Raw genomic sequence first — 19220 nt, forward strand, 5'->3', positions numbered from 1 at the left:
AGTCCCGACTTTTCGACCAAAGAGAAAACAATTAAATGGTAAACTGTCTTCTATAAACAATTCTATGTAAATGAACCTCTTTGAAGGTCAATAAACTTCCTCTTTTTACCTCCTAGTAAAAATTAGTGTTTATTTATGACTTGTATCTTCTAGAAGAATTTCATTGCAAAAATATCCCTGGGGTAACTTTAAGTTTCATTAAACTCTCAAAGATGATGACTAGACCTTCATTTTAGAGGCCGTAGTCTTCATCTCCCTGCGCAATTATTATCCCAATTTTATTTGGGATCCGCGCAGCATATTTTCTTCTTCTATTCTCTTCTATCTGCCGTCATCTAACAAGTAAAATTATTTCAAGCCATATCCACTTTCAATTAATTCAACGTATTTTGGATCGCTTCCTTTTACTATATCTGTCCACATTCATGCTTGACACCTTCTAGCCATAATAATTGTATGTCCTTTAGATAAAACTCACCCAACAAACTCTTCTTCGTGATAAAAATCGTGTTGTCCTTCATATGGAAGAAGGATTGGCATAGTAGAGCCCATTGTATCACCAACGCTGCTAAGAACCAGTTGAATCCTATAGCACTGTAGCAATACTTCTTCAAAAAGGTCATGAGAAAAGCGAAGCCGATGAATATCATTACATGAGTGTCTTCGAAGCCTGGAACAGAAAATTACATAATATTATTCCTGAAAAAGCCTGAAAGTCTAAGTCTAAACAAGAGATATCGTGTTGCTAAAGTGACTGGGTTCAGGAGGTCAAGGCAGTCTTAGGGTCGGTTCATACCTGACGGAAAATGCGTCGAGCGTATCGTAAATGTATGATTGACGTACTAACGCATCATCGGTTAGGTGTGAATGATTGAATGTTTTATCGTATATTTGTCTGTTTTGGCGTTACGCGACCGAAAATACGCGACGTATGTTCCGTCAGATATGAACCTACCCTTAACTCTTTTCAGTTAGACTGGACCCCATTCCAACATATTTGGAAAAGTCTCAACAACGCTTTCACACTAGCGGTAACAGTTGAAAACAACTAAAAATAGGTATTCTAGAATGTTAGATTTTTTCATTGAATTTAATCCGACGGTAAAAGACAATTTTTAATCATCAAAGTTATGAAGCAGATGGTTTTAATATTTTAATTTACACCGCTTGAATGCATTTTTTATTATTTTAGAAATCGCATAAATTAACTATGAACTTAAAATAACAAGGCCTTAATAAATCAAAATTTACGACAGCCACCTATAGAAGTTATTCAATTATTATTTTTAAACGGTCCAAATACACCCGTTACGAGGTCCATCACGAAAAAAAAAAAACAATACATCGACCTTTTATATCTCTCTTTTTTTCAGCTGTATATATTTTTTCCCACAACAGTAATTGTTAGAATGTCAAATGAAAAATTGCAAATGAAATTACACAATTCATTGTTTTCTGGCACCAAATGGACCCCTGGAGGATAATGGGACTTAAAATGGATATATAGAACGTGAAACGTTTGTGTACTATTAAATTTATTATACGTTTTTCTTTATGATCCGGATAATCTTTTTTTTTACTTAGATAAAACAGTATTTTGTTGGTTTTTTAACAGCAACAAAATGCAACAGCATTTTAGTGTAAGTATTTTGACGTCGAACTATTTTATGTAAAAGTTTTCGTCAAGAAAACCTTTTATCTTTCGTGAAATAAACGTCTCCCTGTACTATATTTTATTTATTAGCTTCAAAAAATACTGAACTCATTCTAGATATTGAAATGATACGAAACAAAAATGCTTTTTGTTCAATAACCACCACAGTTCAGCATTTCACAATTAGATTAAACAGTGCCGCCAATAAAATAACCGCTCATTTAATTAAACAAACAAAATTAACTACTAACAAATTCACCAATCAGTGGCTCGGAAAGCATAACAATTCAATATTCGAACAAATACATTTGTGTTACTGACCCCTTTTATGGCACTACAATTACTACTTAAAAATCAATTCCTGGGAATTTGGACTTTTGTCAGCGTTTTTTTTTTTATTGAATTAAGTCCCCATGTTTTTTATTGAATTAAGTCATACATACGTAGCTACCATACCTACCTATTATTATTGCAAAACTTTCTTAAACTTCTTAATGGAGAAAATTACTTCGTCAATTTGCCTTAGAACTTTTCGAGTTGCTTTTGCTGCACACAATGATTTACAGCGCATTGGAAATCAAAGGGCCATGAGCTATTTCTACCCACCTAATAATATTAGCGAATTAAGTTCTACTTTGTTATTACTAAATCAGGCAACTTATAGGCAATATTCAAATTCTTATGCAACTTTCACCCTCACATCTATAAGCCAGTGTGTGGCGTATCAATTAGGTACGTAAGATTATTTAACGCAAACAAACAATTCTAAGCATATAGATACCTACCTTTATTTTAAAACCTTTTGTGCACATTACTATATACTTCATTCTGTTTAACATATAAATATAATATCCTATTCCCTTTTCGTACATTAACATAAATATGAAAAAGTTATAACGAACTCGGGAATCAGCTTTGAATCACTTTTGGTGTATGTAAAAGCCGTCCAAGAACCGTTATTCATAAATAATGTTTTTTCTTGAATAAAATGTAGCATTTTTGTAAGAGACATAAGTAGGTAATTTATGATTTGATTTCAAATCTAAGTAGGTTTCTAGGAGCTTAATAAGCTCAAAAGTATTTTCATTTACCTATTTTTGTACATAAATAATAGAATTGATATTTTTTTAAATTTAAAAGTTGCACTTTACCAACTACTCCGCCGAACCGGTTAAAAAGGACCCACATTGATTTTTTTCGAATCCATCCAGTGGTTCCTGAGATTAGCCAAGTTCTAAACAAACTATTCAACTTTCAAATAAGTGTTAGTAGTCACTAAGTATGAGTCCAGGCTTTGTCCAGACACACCTACAAAACAGATTAGACGTACATAAATACCTGTAAAATTAATAACCACAAGCTAATCACACATAATTATAACCACGAGTCATTAACACTCACATGACCACATCGCAAAGATCTTACACATTTGATACTTCTAATCCAAGTCCACTAATGGTTCTAATTGATGTAAGCACGCTCTTTATTAGTCGAGCAAACGATTGCCAAATAGGAAAACGTTAGCTGTTGCTGCTGAGTTCATTGTACTTTGAACTGAGCTGTTTAAACAATAACAATTCATGGAAGGAGGAATCCTGGTATTCTCTTAGCGAGTGTTTAACCGTTAGCTGATATTTCTAAAATATCGTAAAATCATATTTCTGTCATGGCGATGCTATCCCTCTTTGGCAGAAGAAATGTAGAATTAAAGCACCCTTGGGTCAGTAAAAATAGGCATATCAACCAAATACTCAGGTAAATGCAAACACTAGAATATGCCCCAAAGTTTCTAGACACAAAACAATTTACCTCAGTATCACAAAAATCTTTTTGTGGCAGCTCAACATTATATCTTCCATTTATTCTACCTTACGTTATCATAATTTTGTGTACAATGACAAAAATCTCGTCTTTGTTGCGAGCACAATCATCCCTTATTATTTCTGTATGGATATAATTCAATAGCGCACAATGTAATTCTATCAAGTCAGACGGAATTAAGTGGGCGATATAAGAAATGGAGACTGCTATCATAATAATGATACATGGATTATTCTGAAGAAAATCTTTGCATTTTTGTTTCGTTCTGAGAGAGATTTTGCTTGATTTTTGTATGGCTAAGCAGCAGCCACACGGATGTAACAATTTTAAGGTTAAGCAATGCTTGACCCTATCGGTCTATGGATGGGTGACTATTTTATCACGACTACTTCCTCCGGTTTTCGAAGGCCAATAGGACCAAGTCTCTAGGAAGATCGTCCACTTAAGGGACCGATTAAAAGGTCTCGCTATGAAAAACAAACAGAATCACGAAGCTAGCGCAGCTTTGCTTATCTTCCAATCCACAAGACTATTGACAAAACGAGCATCGGGACTTCTGCATAACCTAAAATAGGTAGTTATTCTCCTTCTTAATGAGTTCCTTGTATAGGTTTAATCACCTAACAAACTCTGTGGTCAGTTTAACCAAATCCGCCTCACGATCTCTGACTGAGTCGTAACAACGACGGCTTCTCAGTAGCATACTCAGAGAATTTCAGAGAAAACCGTCATAATACAAACTCAATTTCCATCGACCCATATAACAGCAGACCAGTCAACCGTAAATAATTCAGTTAATTGAAATGCACTAAGAATGTCAGACCAACACGCTTATTGATAACCGACTCAGCTGAATCCGGGTCAATGGGAACTGCTTACGTCACTGCACGGATATAATCTGTTTACCCGGGTTTTAATGGAAACATGTTCGCATTCTCTTGTTGATTGTTGCCACTTTAAAGTATCGGGATCGGTTTTTTAATTACATTTTGTTGGATCTTTCTCGAATAAAGTGAATGAATGTCATAATCGGTTTCGTTGACGCATTTTTATGGAATTTGATATTTTTTACACGTACCTATAGTTCAAAGTTTCTATTATAAGAATGTAATAATTAGGATTGAGAACCTCTAAAAGAAATTTTTACAGGGTAATTTCGTCATCAGTCTATCTATTTGACTATTTCATCACAGCATATTACGGTCTACTGCTCAACGTAGGCCTCCCTCCCCTCTTGGTCTTTCGCAGCCCTTTATCAATTCTAATTTCTCAGCGACACGTGGAGTGGAGATGTAATGTTGAAATGAATACTATTGACATGTATAACAAACACCTGTAATTGGATTTCATTTTCTGACTTTTCAAGTCCTACTTAAGGAGTCCTTGCCTATAACTAGCAAAACAGAAGTAGAACAATAATTTCATGTAAATAAGATCCCCTACTGTTAGAAAATAAACTTTTTAGGACATTGCCTTTTGCCATGAATGTTAGTCAAAAGACTCTTCTCTTTTAATAAAGTTTATTGTATTAGTTTGCCTAAGTTCAGTAGCACAGATTTTAACTTAACTAGCTTTATGCGTCGGTTTTTCTTCTGTCCCAATTTTCCAATGGTCCCAAAAAACTCTTATGGTTGGAATGTGTACAAAAAGTTGAAGAAATAACTTTAAGTTTCGGACTTGGTAATAACTTTTGCAATAGGTTATAATAGGTGATTAAAGAATATGAGGTAACTAAACTTTTTTAAACGTTTAATTCAGAAATATTTTTACACACAAATTATTATTTATTATAGCTATATAATCCAGCTTAAAAAGAAAATTAGGAGATCATTGACTGTTGATAGAATTTTCTGGCATCTATCTCGAAAATTACCTATTGAGAGTTATCTAATTTCATTATTTCTCATTCCAGAGATCACTGAACGAATGTTTGCGTTGAAATTGAAAGCACTGATTAACCTACATAATTGACTGTTGACATTTTAGTCAATATTACAACAACAAACAGAGATTTGATCGAATTAAGGATTAATCTTTAAATCATGTGTATGTACATACTTGGAGAGATAATAGGAGTGATCGATCTAATTGTATGGTTAGGCTTCGTTCTTATATGCTAGACTAAAAAGACAATTGGATTATTTTTTTAAATACATTAATATCCGATACCCTTGATAAGAATGGTTGCCATACTTTCTTGCCTCTAAGTCCCCGTAATGACTGCCAAAGACGTTCAAATGACAACCGAGGCCCAACGTGCTTTCCGAAACATAGAGGAACTCGTCATGATGAGATGTTCACCTTTTGACATCCCACACAATCTCTAACGCAGGCTTCGTTCTTGCTACATATATGCCGTAATAGAAGCTATATAAAGCATTTACACCCAAAACGCCCATTATATAAAACAAAGACTCATTTCGCCGTACTATATTCCCCATTTGCATACAAAATGATTGTGCCTATACATCACAGGGAACAAACATGTCGAAAGCGACGTATTTATAGTAAATACACATTCGGCTTCGGTTTCAAGCGTCAATTGCAAGATATATAATGCGTTTTAATTCCTGCATTTTATTGAAAGGATTTTCTTGTTTACTTTTAATTATTTCGTGAGGTGTATTCGTTCGTTTGTGGATACATTCGGCAATGGACTTTTGTGGAACGTAATACATTATTGTTTTACAAAACGTGTCTTGGTAAGGTATTTAAACATTTGTATTTGTCAATATTTTCTATGTTTTGACTTACTTCTGACAAGGCTGAACAACGAAACAACGAAAAACTCTGCATGACTTCTAACAAGTCCAAAGACAGCTACGATACGATGTTCCGTCATTAAATTCCAAATCATTTCTTCCAGCTCCCTCATTAGATAATTTCGACTGTACTATATTATTGTACTAGCTGTTGCCCGCAACTTCGTCTGCGTGGGCAATATAGAATAGTCAAAATACTACTTATCCCGCAGGTGCATTCTTTCACGTGACAGTATAATTAGGATTAGCACTTAGCTGTCGCATAGATTCATTGATCAAGGTTGTGTTGTGGATGTGACCATTTATCTAAACAAAAGAAGTAAAGTTTGTGACGTTGTGAATATCTCTGGATCTAGTCAGCCAATTTGGAAAATTATTAGGTATGGTGCGTAAGTAATTTTCACAGGAAACAGTTATAATCTATGTCTATATGCTTTGAGTCTGACAAAGCTGTCATTTGTACATTTTCTGCAGCTGCTGCGACTAATCAGAAGCCAGAAAGTCTGTCAGTCTTACCATGGATATCGGCTTGTGTAGTTGACTGGATTGAAGATAGGTAGATAGGTAGTCGCTCCAAGCAAAATATTGGTACTCAAACAGATTCGGTGACTGGAAGCCAACACCAACATAGTTGGGGAATAGCTGGATGGATGATAAAATGAGTCATCATCATCAGCAGGCGCATAGGGTAGGATAGTTTCACTACTGGGGAGAAACACTTGTATGACGGGGATTTTCTGTGCACTTACTCACTATGGTAAGGCTGACCCCACATTAGGCGTGCGCGATCCTCAGGCGTGTGAGTAGCGCGGGCGTCGCGAGCACGCTGCATGAACGTCGCGTTTTGCTGCCCTGCGGCATGTGTGAAGAGTGTAAGCGACGCGCTCGCGGCGAGCACGCGGCGCTCGAGTTGCGTTCTTACCCCTTCGCCTGCTATCCCCGCCGCTCGCTAAACGCCTTAGCAGTTAAACGTCAAGGAGAGCGGCGCGTGCGCGCCGCGAGCGCGCTGTAGGTAAATGCCGCAGGGCAGCAAAACGCGACGTTCATGCAGCGTGCTCGCGACGCCCGCGCTACTCACACGCCTGAGGATCGCGCACGCCTAATGTGGGGGAGGCCTAAGCCGGGACTCCACCGAAATGTTTGCATTAGTTCACGAATAGGCAAAATGTACGTATCTGTGAGAGTCCACTTCATGTTTTGGTACTTGAAACCTGCAGTTTTGCCAAGATTTTCAAAATGTACGCTTGCAATTTGTCATTTCTTGGTGGAGCCAGCAAATCGAAAGGAACATAAGTGTTGTATACTGTGCGTCACTACCGCACACCGGGAAAATTTCGCTCTTGCGGAGGACGTTTATATACCATATTTTGTGTCACCCAGGACGACAGTAAGTATCCACCGAAACGCTTTCAAAGATCTGATGAACGAACAAATCAGACCTGACTTGGTCACCTGGGGCCAATCAGAGCTCTATGAAGCGATCATATGCTTTGGCTCCTACTGTTATTGTGGTTTCTGAAAATTTATTCACCTCATTCAACGATGAATGTAATTCTGATGGTACTATTAAGAACACTTGCTTAGCGCAGAAGCTGACGTTGGCAGGTCGACTCTTTTGACTTCTCGAATAGGATACCATTGGTTTTTGTGCAATGCACACCTGCAATGCATGCTGGATTAGGATAGGATACAGGTGGATAGGATTTGCAACAGAGAACAATTCTGTCTTTGTGATTGAATGACATCAAACGTAGTTTTATATAAAAGGTGTTTTTTTAGACTTGGCTCGGGTCTTACTGAGACTGTTCGTAATCGTGACCAGTGTATTTGCGATCAGAAGTTGAAAGTAAGCATGTCTCTGGTATGCGACGCGCAATTTGTACGTTTTCAGACGCATAAAGTATTTTACGTGTGTATGGTATTAAATCGAGAAAGCTCCCATTTCTTATCTGCACTTTGTATCTGGGCTTGTTCTTAAAGCTACAGAATCCTACATTACCTACCTACCTCACGCTTAGCAGCGCTTGCGAGAGACAGATACTCCTTTCTTCTAGGATTAAGTTAACATATTTTGCATCAGAAAAAATAATCTACTTAATACTACTCACTCAAAGTAATTTGTTTTAAGGCCACCACATTAGTGGAAGATAAGCTAAACTATGTTTATGAAAAAATCCTGATATAAACTCCATCTGTAACTTTAAATGATAATTAATTGTTATACTAAAGTCATCATTTTTGACATAATATTCAAAAAATAATTTAGATGGCACCGTTTTAAATTTGGCTGAGAACTATTATTTTCCTTTCATCAAGGTAATAATTATAATTGGATTTTGATGTGGCTCGGCAAACTGACAAACACTATTGAAATGTCTATCGAAAAATTACACTACGTGTTAAAATATGGTGAATTACGGAAAATACACAACTCCATCTGTTGAAATAATAATCCTCTATAAAGAATGTATGGTAATTTATTGTCATTTACCACCTCGCTCCTTTGACAAATTTTATGTATTTTATTTAACACAGATTACCACAGATGGAGCTACTTTAACCTTGGCTAAACACAATTTTCATTTTTTTTTCTTCCGAATATACTTATGAAGGTGTGATTTTCTGTGTAAAGGTTAATAATAGGCCGATCAACTAATATAAGTACAACATTCAAATGTACAGTTTTGACAAACAGATTGCGTGTCGTAATATTTTACATCTTGAATTCACAAAATTAATCATATCTTTTGATAGAGTGAATCGATTTCGATGAAATAAAAACTAAGTAATACCCCAAGTTACGTAGAATTTTTGTATGTAAGCATTGTCTGCATTGAATTCGTAGATTTTACGTGAATCCCGAACAAACAAACAGATAAACAGACAAACAGACAAAAATGATGGAAATGGGTTCTGTTAGTTATCCTTTAACATGCTGGCTATTTTTTTTGCCAATTTCTTCAATGTACAAAAATTACTTTTCTACAGATTTATTATATGTATAGATTGTCAGCAAAACTACATACAGCTACCAATCTGCATGACGCTGCAATCCTTGGGAGATGGTTAAATGAGTTACCTTAGATTCTATTACATATGTACCTACATACAGATCGACCTTATAAAAGGCTGTAAAAATATCTTCAGGTTTTCCAGCTAGTATGACGAAGAGAGCTAAACGGTACTAAAGAATTCAGTAGCAAGAAAATTGTTACCCTTTAGCCCTGAAGCGGTTAAGGTAAACTCTGTTAGTTGATGCCGTTAGGTTGTTAGAAAAGTTTAGCATGTTATATGGTGGTATTTTTTATATTTTTATCATTAAATAACTTACAGAAAAGTCGTGTTAGTTACACATTTTGTAACTCAAGAATGGCTATACCTTTTAAGCTGAAAATTAGAGGGGAGATAGCTTAGACCCGGGAGTATGACAAAAGATAGTTTTTGGCACCATCCGGCTACGGGAAGTAGTTATTCTGGGACGCGGGTTAAGCCGCGGACGGAAAGCTAGTTCTTTAAACTGAAAAAAAACTGAAAGATTTTTTCAAATCAAACCAGTAGTTCCTGAGATAAGGGTGCTTTCAAACAAACAAATAAGCACTACAGCTTCATAAAAGCAACACAGATTTGGACTTCTTCTACTAGCTATCCATCAATAAACATTGAAATTGGACATAGGTACACCGTTTAACTATCGAGTGGCTTAAATGAAAAAGTATTGATAAGTGGATTCTTTAACAACTCACACTTGACATACAAATCACGGTCACATTGTTTGTTCTTTATATAAGAAATCGATATGAATGGAAATAAATGATATGATGAAACAAACCAACGTAATATTATGTAAGACAATATCTGTGAATACTATTATTATAACAGTCGCAGATATTCAATGTGTTCACATAATAAATGTGTTGTTTGGTTTCTTCAATTTCATTTAGTAGGAAATCATCATTAGTTCTCTAAATCTTCCTCATTTTTTTACTTCTCACGGCTTTAAAATTCAAGAACAACGGGCGTCACTATTACCCCACAAAATGACCTCTAAAAGTCACATTAGTCCTATATTTTTTACGATTACAAATAACTTATTATGTAATAATAATAACTTATTATGTAATAATAATATATGATGTAATGACCTCCTAATAATCCTCTCAAAATTCACACAATATTAAACTTCCGTATTTCATAATCAGTTCCTCCTAGCTAGTGCTGGCAAAAAACTCCAGAAGTCACTATTTATAACCCACAAAAAGTCACATTAGTATTTGCTAAATTTCAGGCCTACTGTAAAATTATCTGAACTAGCATCAGTCTTATCCAGAATTCAGAGCTACTAGTACTGTAAAATTATCTGGCTCGCACACCTTCAATCGTAACCCACAGGCTTGCTATTGTGTTAATTGGTTCGTACGCATCCTGTGTACCGGGGCTTGTTGTCAGGTCTTTCCTTTCTGTGGTAATAGGGCTGTTAGACAATGTTACTTTATAAGTCAAGAAGTTTCTATAGATTTTGTATATGATGATAGAATTGAAGGTTAATAAGTCTAGGTTCTATTTTCATAAACTAATTGATGCTTTCTATAAATCTAGAAAGAAAGACTAAACAAAGTGAGGTCAATATCATTGCTAATATTATGAATGCGAATATGTTCGTCTATCACACTTTGAAGCCAAAACCTACTACTGAACCAATTTTAATGTTTAGTCGTTCATTTTAAGCCTGAGAAAGGTCATAGGCATTAGGCAACTTTTAACAAGCTCGCAAAAAGTGGTGGTCTTGGGATAGGGATGAAAGCGCAAGGAGAATTTAGTCTCCTATGTAATACTTAGTGTACAACTAGTTTTGTTAGCGTTAATTGTCCAGTGAAATTCATAATCTCCAAAACGCCATTGGCAAAGGTAATTCAAAACTGAAAAGGTAATACAGTCACTTTACTCAGAGACCCACCAAATGGGACATAGAATTTATAATAAGAATCTTCTCATATGTCGTGAATTCAATTTGTGGTACATTCTCTGGTAGTTGGGAACTTTAGGGCTGTGCCAAGAGAATTATGCTTATTGTATTTTTTATTGTAGACTCAGAATGAAGTATGATAAGTGTTTCATGATTGAATTCAATTTTGGATAATATTAAATGAACATTCATGTTCAAAAATCAAAGCCATATTCATCACTTTTGTTTGTAAAAGTTTTATTTTGCTTCATATCCCGATTCCTCTTCGTGTTGTGTTTTAATCAATACAGTGGTTTTATTCTGTGCGAAAATTGAACGGTCAGATGTTTACTACGAATCCATTCACTTGATTGAATTAAAACAATCACTCAGTCACTGTGACAAGAGTGTCTTCATTAGTGAATCACAGCTACAGTATTTTTCGCCAACTTTTGAAGCCATTTTAACAATAAAAAAAGATTTTATATACTTAAGTACATTTTTTTTCTTTAAAAAAAAATCATTTGAATTGAATTGTAGGTATCTGTTTTTTTATTAATATTTAAAAATGAAAGTATATCTAATAACTGGATGTCGAGAAAAAAAGTTTAAATCGTTTGAAAAACTTTGGTACTGTTTATTTTATCCCGTTAATTATATTATCTGTTTTCATAATTTCACCTCAATTGTTACAAACTTTTTTACCGCGAAAACGTAACAAATATTTTCGGATAGTTTTATGACTTAGGTCGGTCTCATAAAATAAGCGTCCAAAGGTACCGTTAGTAAGCAGGTAAAACTGGCAGTTTTATGCTTATAGGAAGTGGCCACATGTGTCTACCCTATCCTGTATCCGTACGTACTCGTTACCGGCCTCGACTACACTCCGGATTAATGTGGAATTTCAAGCAAATTAATTGTACGCCACTCCTTATTCACACGGAGAACATTATTTTAATTGACAACGCTCGCTATGACTTTAACAATTTAGTGTGTAACGCGATATTGTTGCTTTTCGTACGTCTTGTGTGGAAATGATATGGAATTATTTTTTGGGGTACTACATTACACACGAAAATAAAAAGATTTTTTTTTGGTTGATTTTGTTTTATAAGTTTTTAAGGTTTATTGATGTTTTTCCATCAAGGAAACATAGAACTTGCAACGTTAAAAAGTAAGAACCTACTTTACGTTCTAGAAGATCAGCTAATACAAATTGAACTACTGTCTCCAAAATTCTAGCGATCATAACAGTTACTTAGATATTAGAAGTATTCACAGAACAATTCGGTGTTCACAGAACAAAGTTCAGATCTATCAGTATATATAATATCTATCAGTGTATATTAGTAGCCTTAGAAACAGTATTATCCCAACACAATACCCATAGCTAAGATCCCAGGCAGAGTAGTTAATTAATTAACAACACCTATCAATCATAATAATTTCTAGTGTTTAAACTGATGAAGTGATGACAAAAGTATATCAAAACAAATTATCACCATTGTCATTCTACTGACCTTATTCAAATAGTTTTGAGTATCGTATTTCGTAAGTCATAATCCCGTGGTAGTCAATGCAATTGCATCACACCATTAGACTAATAGCTTGACAGCGATGGATGTATAACACTAATATCCTGTATCTAGTCACAAGATTGAAGACGTGAGATAGTCAGTCACTTCCAATTGATCGTAACTGGTCATTTGTCTACTCTTAAACAAGGTATAATACCGCTTTTTAAAGAAGAAGTCCTGTGAAAAAATATCTTTAAATATTTCATCTGATAAATAAATAAACAATGAGTAAAATTCATCGTGATACTATATAATTTATGTTTTAAATTGTACAAAACATAATATGAACCAACATAATATGGAATAAAAACAATTAAAAACAGAAACTTCGCCCAACATTTTCCACTTCCCCAAAACACTAAACTGAAATGAATAATTTACTATCGGTAGTAGGAATAACAAAACTAAACCCAACTAATATAATTTGCATAAAACTCGAGAGCTTAGTCCAGTTCGTTACGTCAGTTAACACAGTACACCCTTGTTTAATATCTAGAACAACGCATATGGATTTGTAGAGGAAGCGTGAATGAATTAATTGAACACGTACTATCGCGATAAAGATAGATAGAACATAATTTTATAGCGCATTGAGACTGCACTGCTGTTGTTGTGAATTGAAAAATGTATATCATCGGTGTCTAGGGAACGCGATGTCATGGTCGTTAATTGCGTTTGAGACAAGATGTGGATTGCAATATAAATAGTTATAAAGATCGAGAAGTAGGTTAGGGATTATGTTACAGTCATATACGTAAATTGATTCCTCATAATATACATTATGTTGACGCAGAATACAGTGTTTCCATGCCACTCTAGAAATTCATCTGTTAAATAACGCTTTCTGGCGATGCCAGAACTATATGGTTAAGAACAATTAGGTATATCTTGTTTACCTGTAATATTGTAACAAGCAATATTGCCGCGAAAGATCGGATTGACTTAACACAGGCACCGCGTGCTTGAAAGGTGGTTCCAATCATAGTCATTTTGAACACTCAAAATTGTTTTACCAAGACATTTTCCTTTAGTTATGCTCTTGAACACTGTTAGTTTTCAACAAAAAAAACTATTTCATAGGTCTTACCTCTAACATTAACTTCTTTATCCCCGCCATAGGTCGTGAAGACGATATACAACACCATAAGAAATATTTGGAACACCAGCAGCGGTGCATATTTGTACCGCGACATTTTGTCCACCATCGTGGGTGTTGTTTATTCTGAAACAAAAAAAACATTATGTATAGTATACATGCTTTGCAGATTAACGCTCAATCCTTCTCTGTGTTAGAGGAGGCTGTGTTTAGTAGTTTGACGATAAATGATATAGATAAAAAGTCACTTATTCAAAATACGCTGAAAATCAAGCAGTTGTTGAAGGTCAAATTTACAAAAGGCAGTCCCCAAAACTCCCGCTCTTCTCATTCCTATGTGCTATTGCTGGAAAGATGGGTGGAACAAACTCACCAGTAACACAAACCGACTAAATAAAAAGCTGATGATGATGATGATAGCACACACTCAGCAATTATTAGAATGATCCTGTAATGCTGTGTGGAGTATAGATGCGTAATATGTTCTTTTTATCCCATTAACATTTAAAATTGAAAGTTTGTGGATGCAGCAAGTTTTAAAAACAAAAAAATTACATAACTTGTTTGACGTATCTTCAAAGTAATTATAACATACATTGGAAGAATAACATACTCGTGTCTAAGAAATAACCACACGGGTCAATTCGATCATATAGTTAAGCAACACCTAGCACGGTCGATCTTTAGATAAGGTACAACCGCGGACAATAGCTAGTCTTACAACAATGACATAACTCTGTAAGTATTTGTAAACATTGAAACGTAACAGTTTACAACTACTATTCTAAGATTTTGATAACGAACAATTACGTTTTACGATCATAATTTACAAGATTAGGAACATCTGTTGTTACTATTACTACTAGAGATTAATACGTCACAAGAAGAACCAAGAGAAATTCATAAACAAAGTATATAAATTAGCAGGAGTAGCTGGCTTATATTAACACATTCCAACTATGCAATTGATAAACCATGCAGAGAAGAGTGATGAAGATTAAAGTGAAGAAAGTTCTGATTTATCAGCCCAATTTGAATGTTTGATTTTATAGTACATATCTAGTATTAAATTATTGCTTGGTTTTATAATATTGTTACTTAGGCTAGGCGCTGATTGCAACTTTTCGTCAACGTGACTTTTTGTCACTGTCACCTGCTGTCACCCACGGTGCGCTCACTGAATCTGTTCTTGGGTGACAAATCGCGTTCATTTTTGTATGCCGGCTGAGTGACAAAAAGTCACCAGTGAGCGGACTCCCATTGTAATGTACGTACGTGTACGCGAGTGACAGTCACGTCACTCCGGCATTGCCTGCTGCTGCAACTATTTGTCACCGTCTTATCACGTCACCATAATGAGCGCACTCAGTATAGTTTTCATTGCACTTGACTAAGTGACAAAAAGTCACGGTGACGAAAAGTTGCAATCAGCGCCTAGCCTTAGGTACTTTCTAACTGTTATTTACTTTACCTATAATTACATATTGTGTACGTATTTTTACGTAGAAATGTGCTTACTCGTATCGAACTAAGCATAGCATATAACTATTCTATGTTTCTAATTCGGGCTCTCAATACATGAACTAGGAGAGGGTTCACAAGTAGGATGTGAACTCATGACCTTCCCGCTATCGGACGTCAATGCTAATAATAGCCATTTTTGTTCTATTTACTAATAAACAAGAGCAATATGAGGATAAAAACTTTGCAAATCCTAGTTTTCTAGATGGACTGAGCTGAGCTTTTGTGACAGCATATTTTTGTTACTAGTTTCTGCCAGTGGGTCTCGTAGGAATTACTTCACGCGCCTATATGTAAATTATCCAGTAGTCTTCCTTGATAAATGACCTATCTAACACTGAAAGAATTTTTCAAATCAGACCAGTAGTTCCCTGAGATTAGCACGGTCAAACAATAAAAAAACCCTTCAACTGTTTTGTATCTAACCAGGATAGCATTATCTGGACACAAATAAAAAAAAAAAAAAAAAAAAAAAAAAATATTTATTTCATCCACTTATGTATAAAAACAGAACAATTTTTGGAATTACCCTTTAAGCAAATTTTTGCTTGTGATAGGTAGTTCCGCATTTCAAGATTACAGTAACTGTAGGTACATACATAAATGTGAAAAGTAGTGCCGGAAATAGTTGGATAAATAATCCAAAACAAAGTATAAATAAAGAAAAAACAAAGTAAAGTTTAGTTTTAGATTTCGCTCTGGGTGTGTGTGTGTGTGTGTGTGGGGATGTGTAAGTGTGTTTGTGAGTTAATGTGTGTGTGTGTATGTGTGTGTGTGTGTGTATGTGCACTGTGTATGTTTGGGTCGATGTGCGTTTTCAACTATGTAACTGTATGTAAAATTAACTCAATTTCTTGGTAACTTTTGTATAGCAGCCATTTAGTGAGTGTTTTTTGCAGTCATGGTATGTCATTGAGTATATGTTATTTTCTTTATTAATAATATTGTATATGTGTGAGGATTGTTTTGTGTACTGTCTTGTAGCGAAAGAAGTTTTGACTGGGTTTTCTGGAGCGACATTATTTTTCCTCCTAGTTTGTGTCTTGGCAGGGATGTAGGGAAGGGTTTTATGTTTTTTTAGCACTATCTGAAGGATATATAGCTTTCTTACCGATAACAAGTTTGAAGTTAAGTATAGGCTTTCAGTGGGGAATCGCAGTGGTTTAAAAAACATCACCTTTAGAAGTGCTCTCTGTGCCCTCTCCAGTTCCAAAAATTTGGTTTTTGTTGCCCCGCCCCAAATGGGCAAGCAGTACATTATTATAGACTGTCCTAGGGAGACGTAGATTTGTCTAATAAGGTCCTTGGTTGCCACATAACGTAGCGACTTGAAGGTCCATATGAGCTTCCTAACCCTACACATTATTAGTTCTAAGTGTGAGTGCCATGATAGTCTTTGGTCGAGCATAACACCAAGGTATTTGGTGTTACTTAAAAATCAGTTAGATACGAGCACTTCACCTACATATTGATCCTAGAATTTTATCTGTAACAGAGAAAACAGCTCCCACATTTTTTTCATTAAAATGCTACTATCCTACTGCCTATTCCTACTTAATATCATAAATGTGAAAGTTTGTGAGAATGTATGGATGTAAATATGTTTGTTATGTGGATAGGTGATACCCTGGATTAACACATAATGCTACTATTTATCAACACACCAGCGGGCAAAGACGCGGGTGGAAGCTAGACTCTAATACACCAAAAAAAACAGTCGCACTAGAATTAAGGCCAAACTTTTTGATACAGCACCACATACTTGTACTATCCTAACCCGAACTAATTAGTTCAGTAACAATCATAACAATAGTCGACTCCCACGCAACTCATTGTTCCATGTAATATTTCTCAAAGGAGATTGTATTACATAGGAATGTTATAGGTGATACAGTTTATGTGCGAATATGACGTAGAATGTTGATAGTGGATTAGTTGAAAATTAACATGTTTGTCAGACTTTGTGATAAGAGCATGATGGCAGAAAAATTGTAATCCTTACATCTGTTAAAAATGGGAGATTGAGCTTGCATGCCAAATCGATTTAGATGAGATTTGGTATGAGATAGGTGATACCTTGGAGATAGCTTACTTTTTGTCAAAGTGTGGGACGTAATTTCCTTAGAACGAAGACGCAAGCGAAATCTAAGAAGGACATACATATGCATGAAATAAGGAACCTTGAATAAGGCAGAGGTTCAAACACAACCAAAAATAACTGACGATATTTTGAAAAGGCTTAGCATGGGAACTATCCACACAAAAGGACCACAGGAAATTATTACATCCCGGAAAAGTGGGGCATACATTCAAAAGACAGTTTCTAATACAAAGTCAGAAAAGAAAATCAAAGATATAAATGATTTAAAGACAGTTTTAGACACGATTTCCATTTAAACGGTCTTCGAGATCATTATGCAATTGAATGCACGTTAACTCGATGAAAATTTCACGTTTTATGCCCCCAACGCTTTATTCGGGCGATGTTAAATATTTGAAAAGGACTATTACTGATTGCTTTCTATTGGAAAATGTTTGAAAAGTTTCTTGGCCGTTTCGTATTCAGATTTGTGGTTGATTAGGTTCTCTGCCTTTTTATGGAGTGAGAATTTAATTTTGAAGTCGGTTGTAAAATGGTTTTTGAATATTTATGAAGTGTAATTGCAGTTAGTAGTACCCAGACGTCAGTTGAAATAGGTTTTTAAATGCTTTTGCACCTGCATGACTGTACTGGATTCCTAAAATTAATTACTACCTAAAACAACTTGATGGTCTATGAATCACTGCACATTATGTTTATTGTCACTTAAGTAACTTATAATTGATTAAATTGAAATTTTACCTAATAATAAAAACGAGTATTTTTGTTATACCTAATTTAATTTCGAAATCAAGACTTATCTAGTCATTTTGTTCAAACAACCTTCACATATCTCTTTAATATCTCTCTAAATATCACTCACCTAAAATCATCGAATTTTATTTAAACTATCAAAAACATCACACAGGCCACAGATTTTAACTAAAACAAAATTAAAACAAATTCTAAGTGTCAACTCAAAAAAAAACTAAAATAAGAAAAATGTTTTCTTCTCGTTTTTTCCCTTTACCTATATGTTTCAACTATAAGTACTTAAATTTTTCTTATCGTAAATAATTTAAAAATAAACAACAGCGTACCTCTTTATCGTGCGAAGTCCGACGTAGATTTAGTTCGACACGCCTGCCGTACCGCGACGAGCCCCTATTTGTCAAACATCAATCAACTATAACTATTATGTCGCGAGCACTGTGTACAAAACGAAACTATTTGATAATTCCTACTAATTTCTAGATATCACGATTTTTTAACGTCACTTTGCTTTGGAGACAAGATTTTTTGACTGTTTGCGTTTCTCGTTACGTAGGAGATTAAGCGTCTTAAACTGTCTTAAATTTTTCAGGTGATTTTATCTTGTCGTGATCTGCGAATATTTGCTAGTAAAATAGTTTAAAATATAAATCCTTTTTTTGTATGTTTTTGTTGTTACGAAAAAAAGGAGATGGCCAAAAAAACACCCAGAGTCGACAGGAACTTCATATGTATGATTGGATTCAGTATAATTTGTGGATTTTAAAAAGTATTTCAAATCATCTAAAAACCATGGGGTTCTCTTTTTATAACGTTTTTTCGATCAAGATTTTAGTTCACAAAAAAGTTTACTTTTACTGTTTGATGTTCGTTAGAAGTTGAATGCAGACTCGTGATTGGACCGTTTTACATTGCTAAGTCATTTGTTATATTTGACAATGTCACATGGCGCGATTTTCAAAGACAATTTCTCCAAAAACATTTCATAGCCAGTTG

At 34.9% G+C, this 19220-nt stretch overlaps 1 protein-coding gene across 2 annotated transcripts in view; it reads right to left on the bottom strand.

Moving 5' to 3' along the window:
* The window catches only part of LOC124636527 (ammonium transporter Rh type B), a 30850-nt gene extending 12169 nt beyond the window's left edge, over positions 1 to 18681 (bottom strand). The window contains exons 1-3 of one of the 2 annotated variants that reach the window (XM_047172649.1): positions 18554 to 18681; positions 13844 to 13978; positions 479 to 670 (exon numbers count right to left, since the gene is read on the bottom strand). In XM_047172649.1, the coding sequence (XP_047028605.1) occupies positions 479 to 670; positions 13844 to 13961 (310 nt within the window). In that variant the 5' untranslated portion in view covers positions 13962 to 13978; positions 18554 to 18681. Of the gene's footprint in view, positions 1 to 478; positions 671 to 13843; positions 13979 to 14225; positions 14245 to 18553 lie in introns of those variants that run through there. The other variant, XM_047172650.1, reaches the window with a different exon arrangement.
* Positions 18682 to 19220: the final 539 nt, after the last annotated feature.

This window comes from Helicoverpa zea, chromosome 14 (genome assembly GCF_022581195.2).
Source record: "Helicoverpa zea isolate HzStark_Cry1AcR chromosome 14, ilHelZeax1.1, whole genome shotgun sequence".
In the NCBI taxonomy this organism is placed as follows: Eukaryota; Metazoa; Arthropoda; class Insecta; order Lepidoptera; family Noctuidae; genus Helicoverpa; species Helicoverpa zea.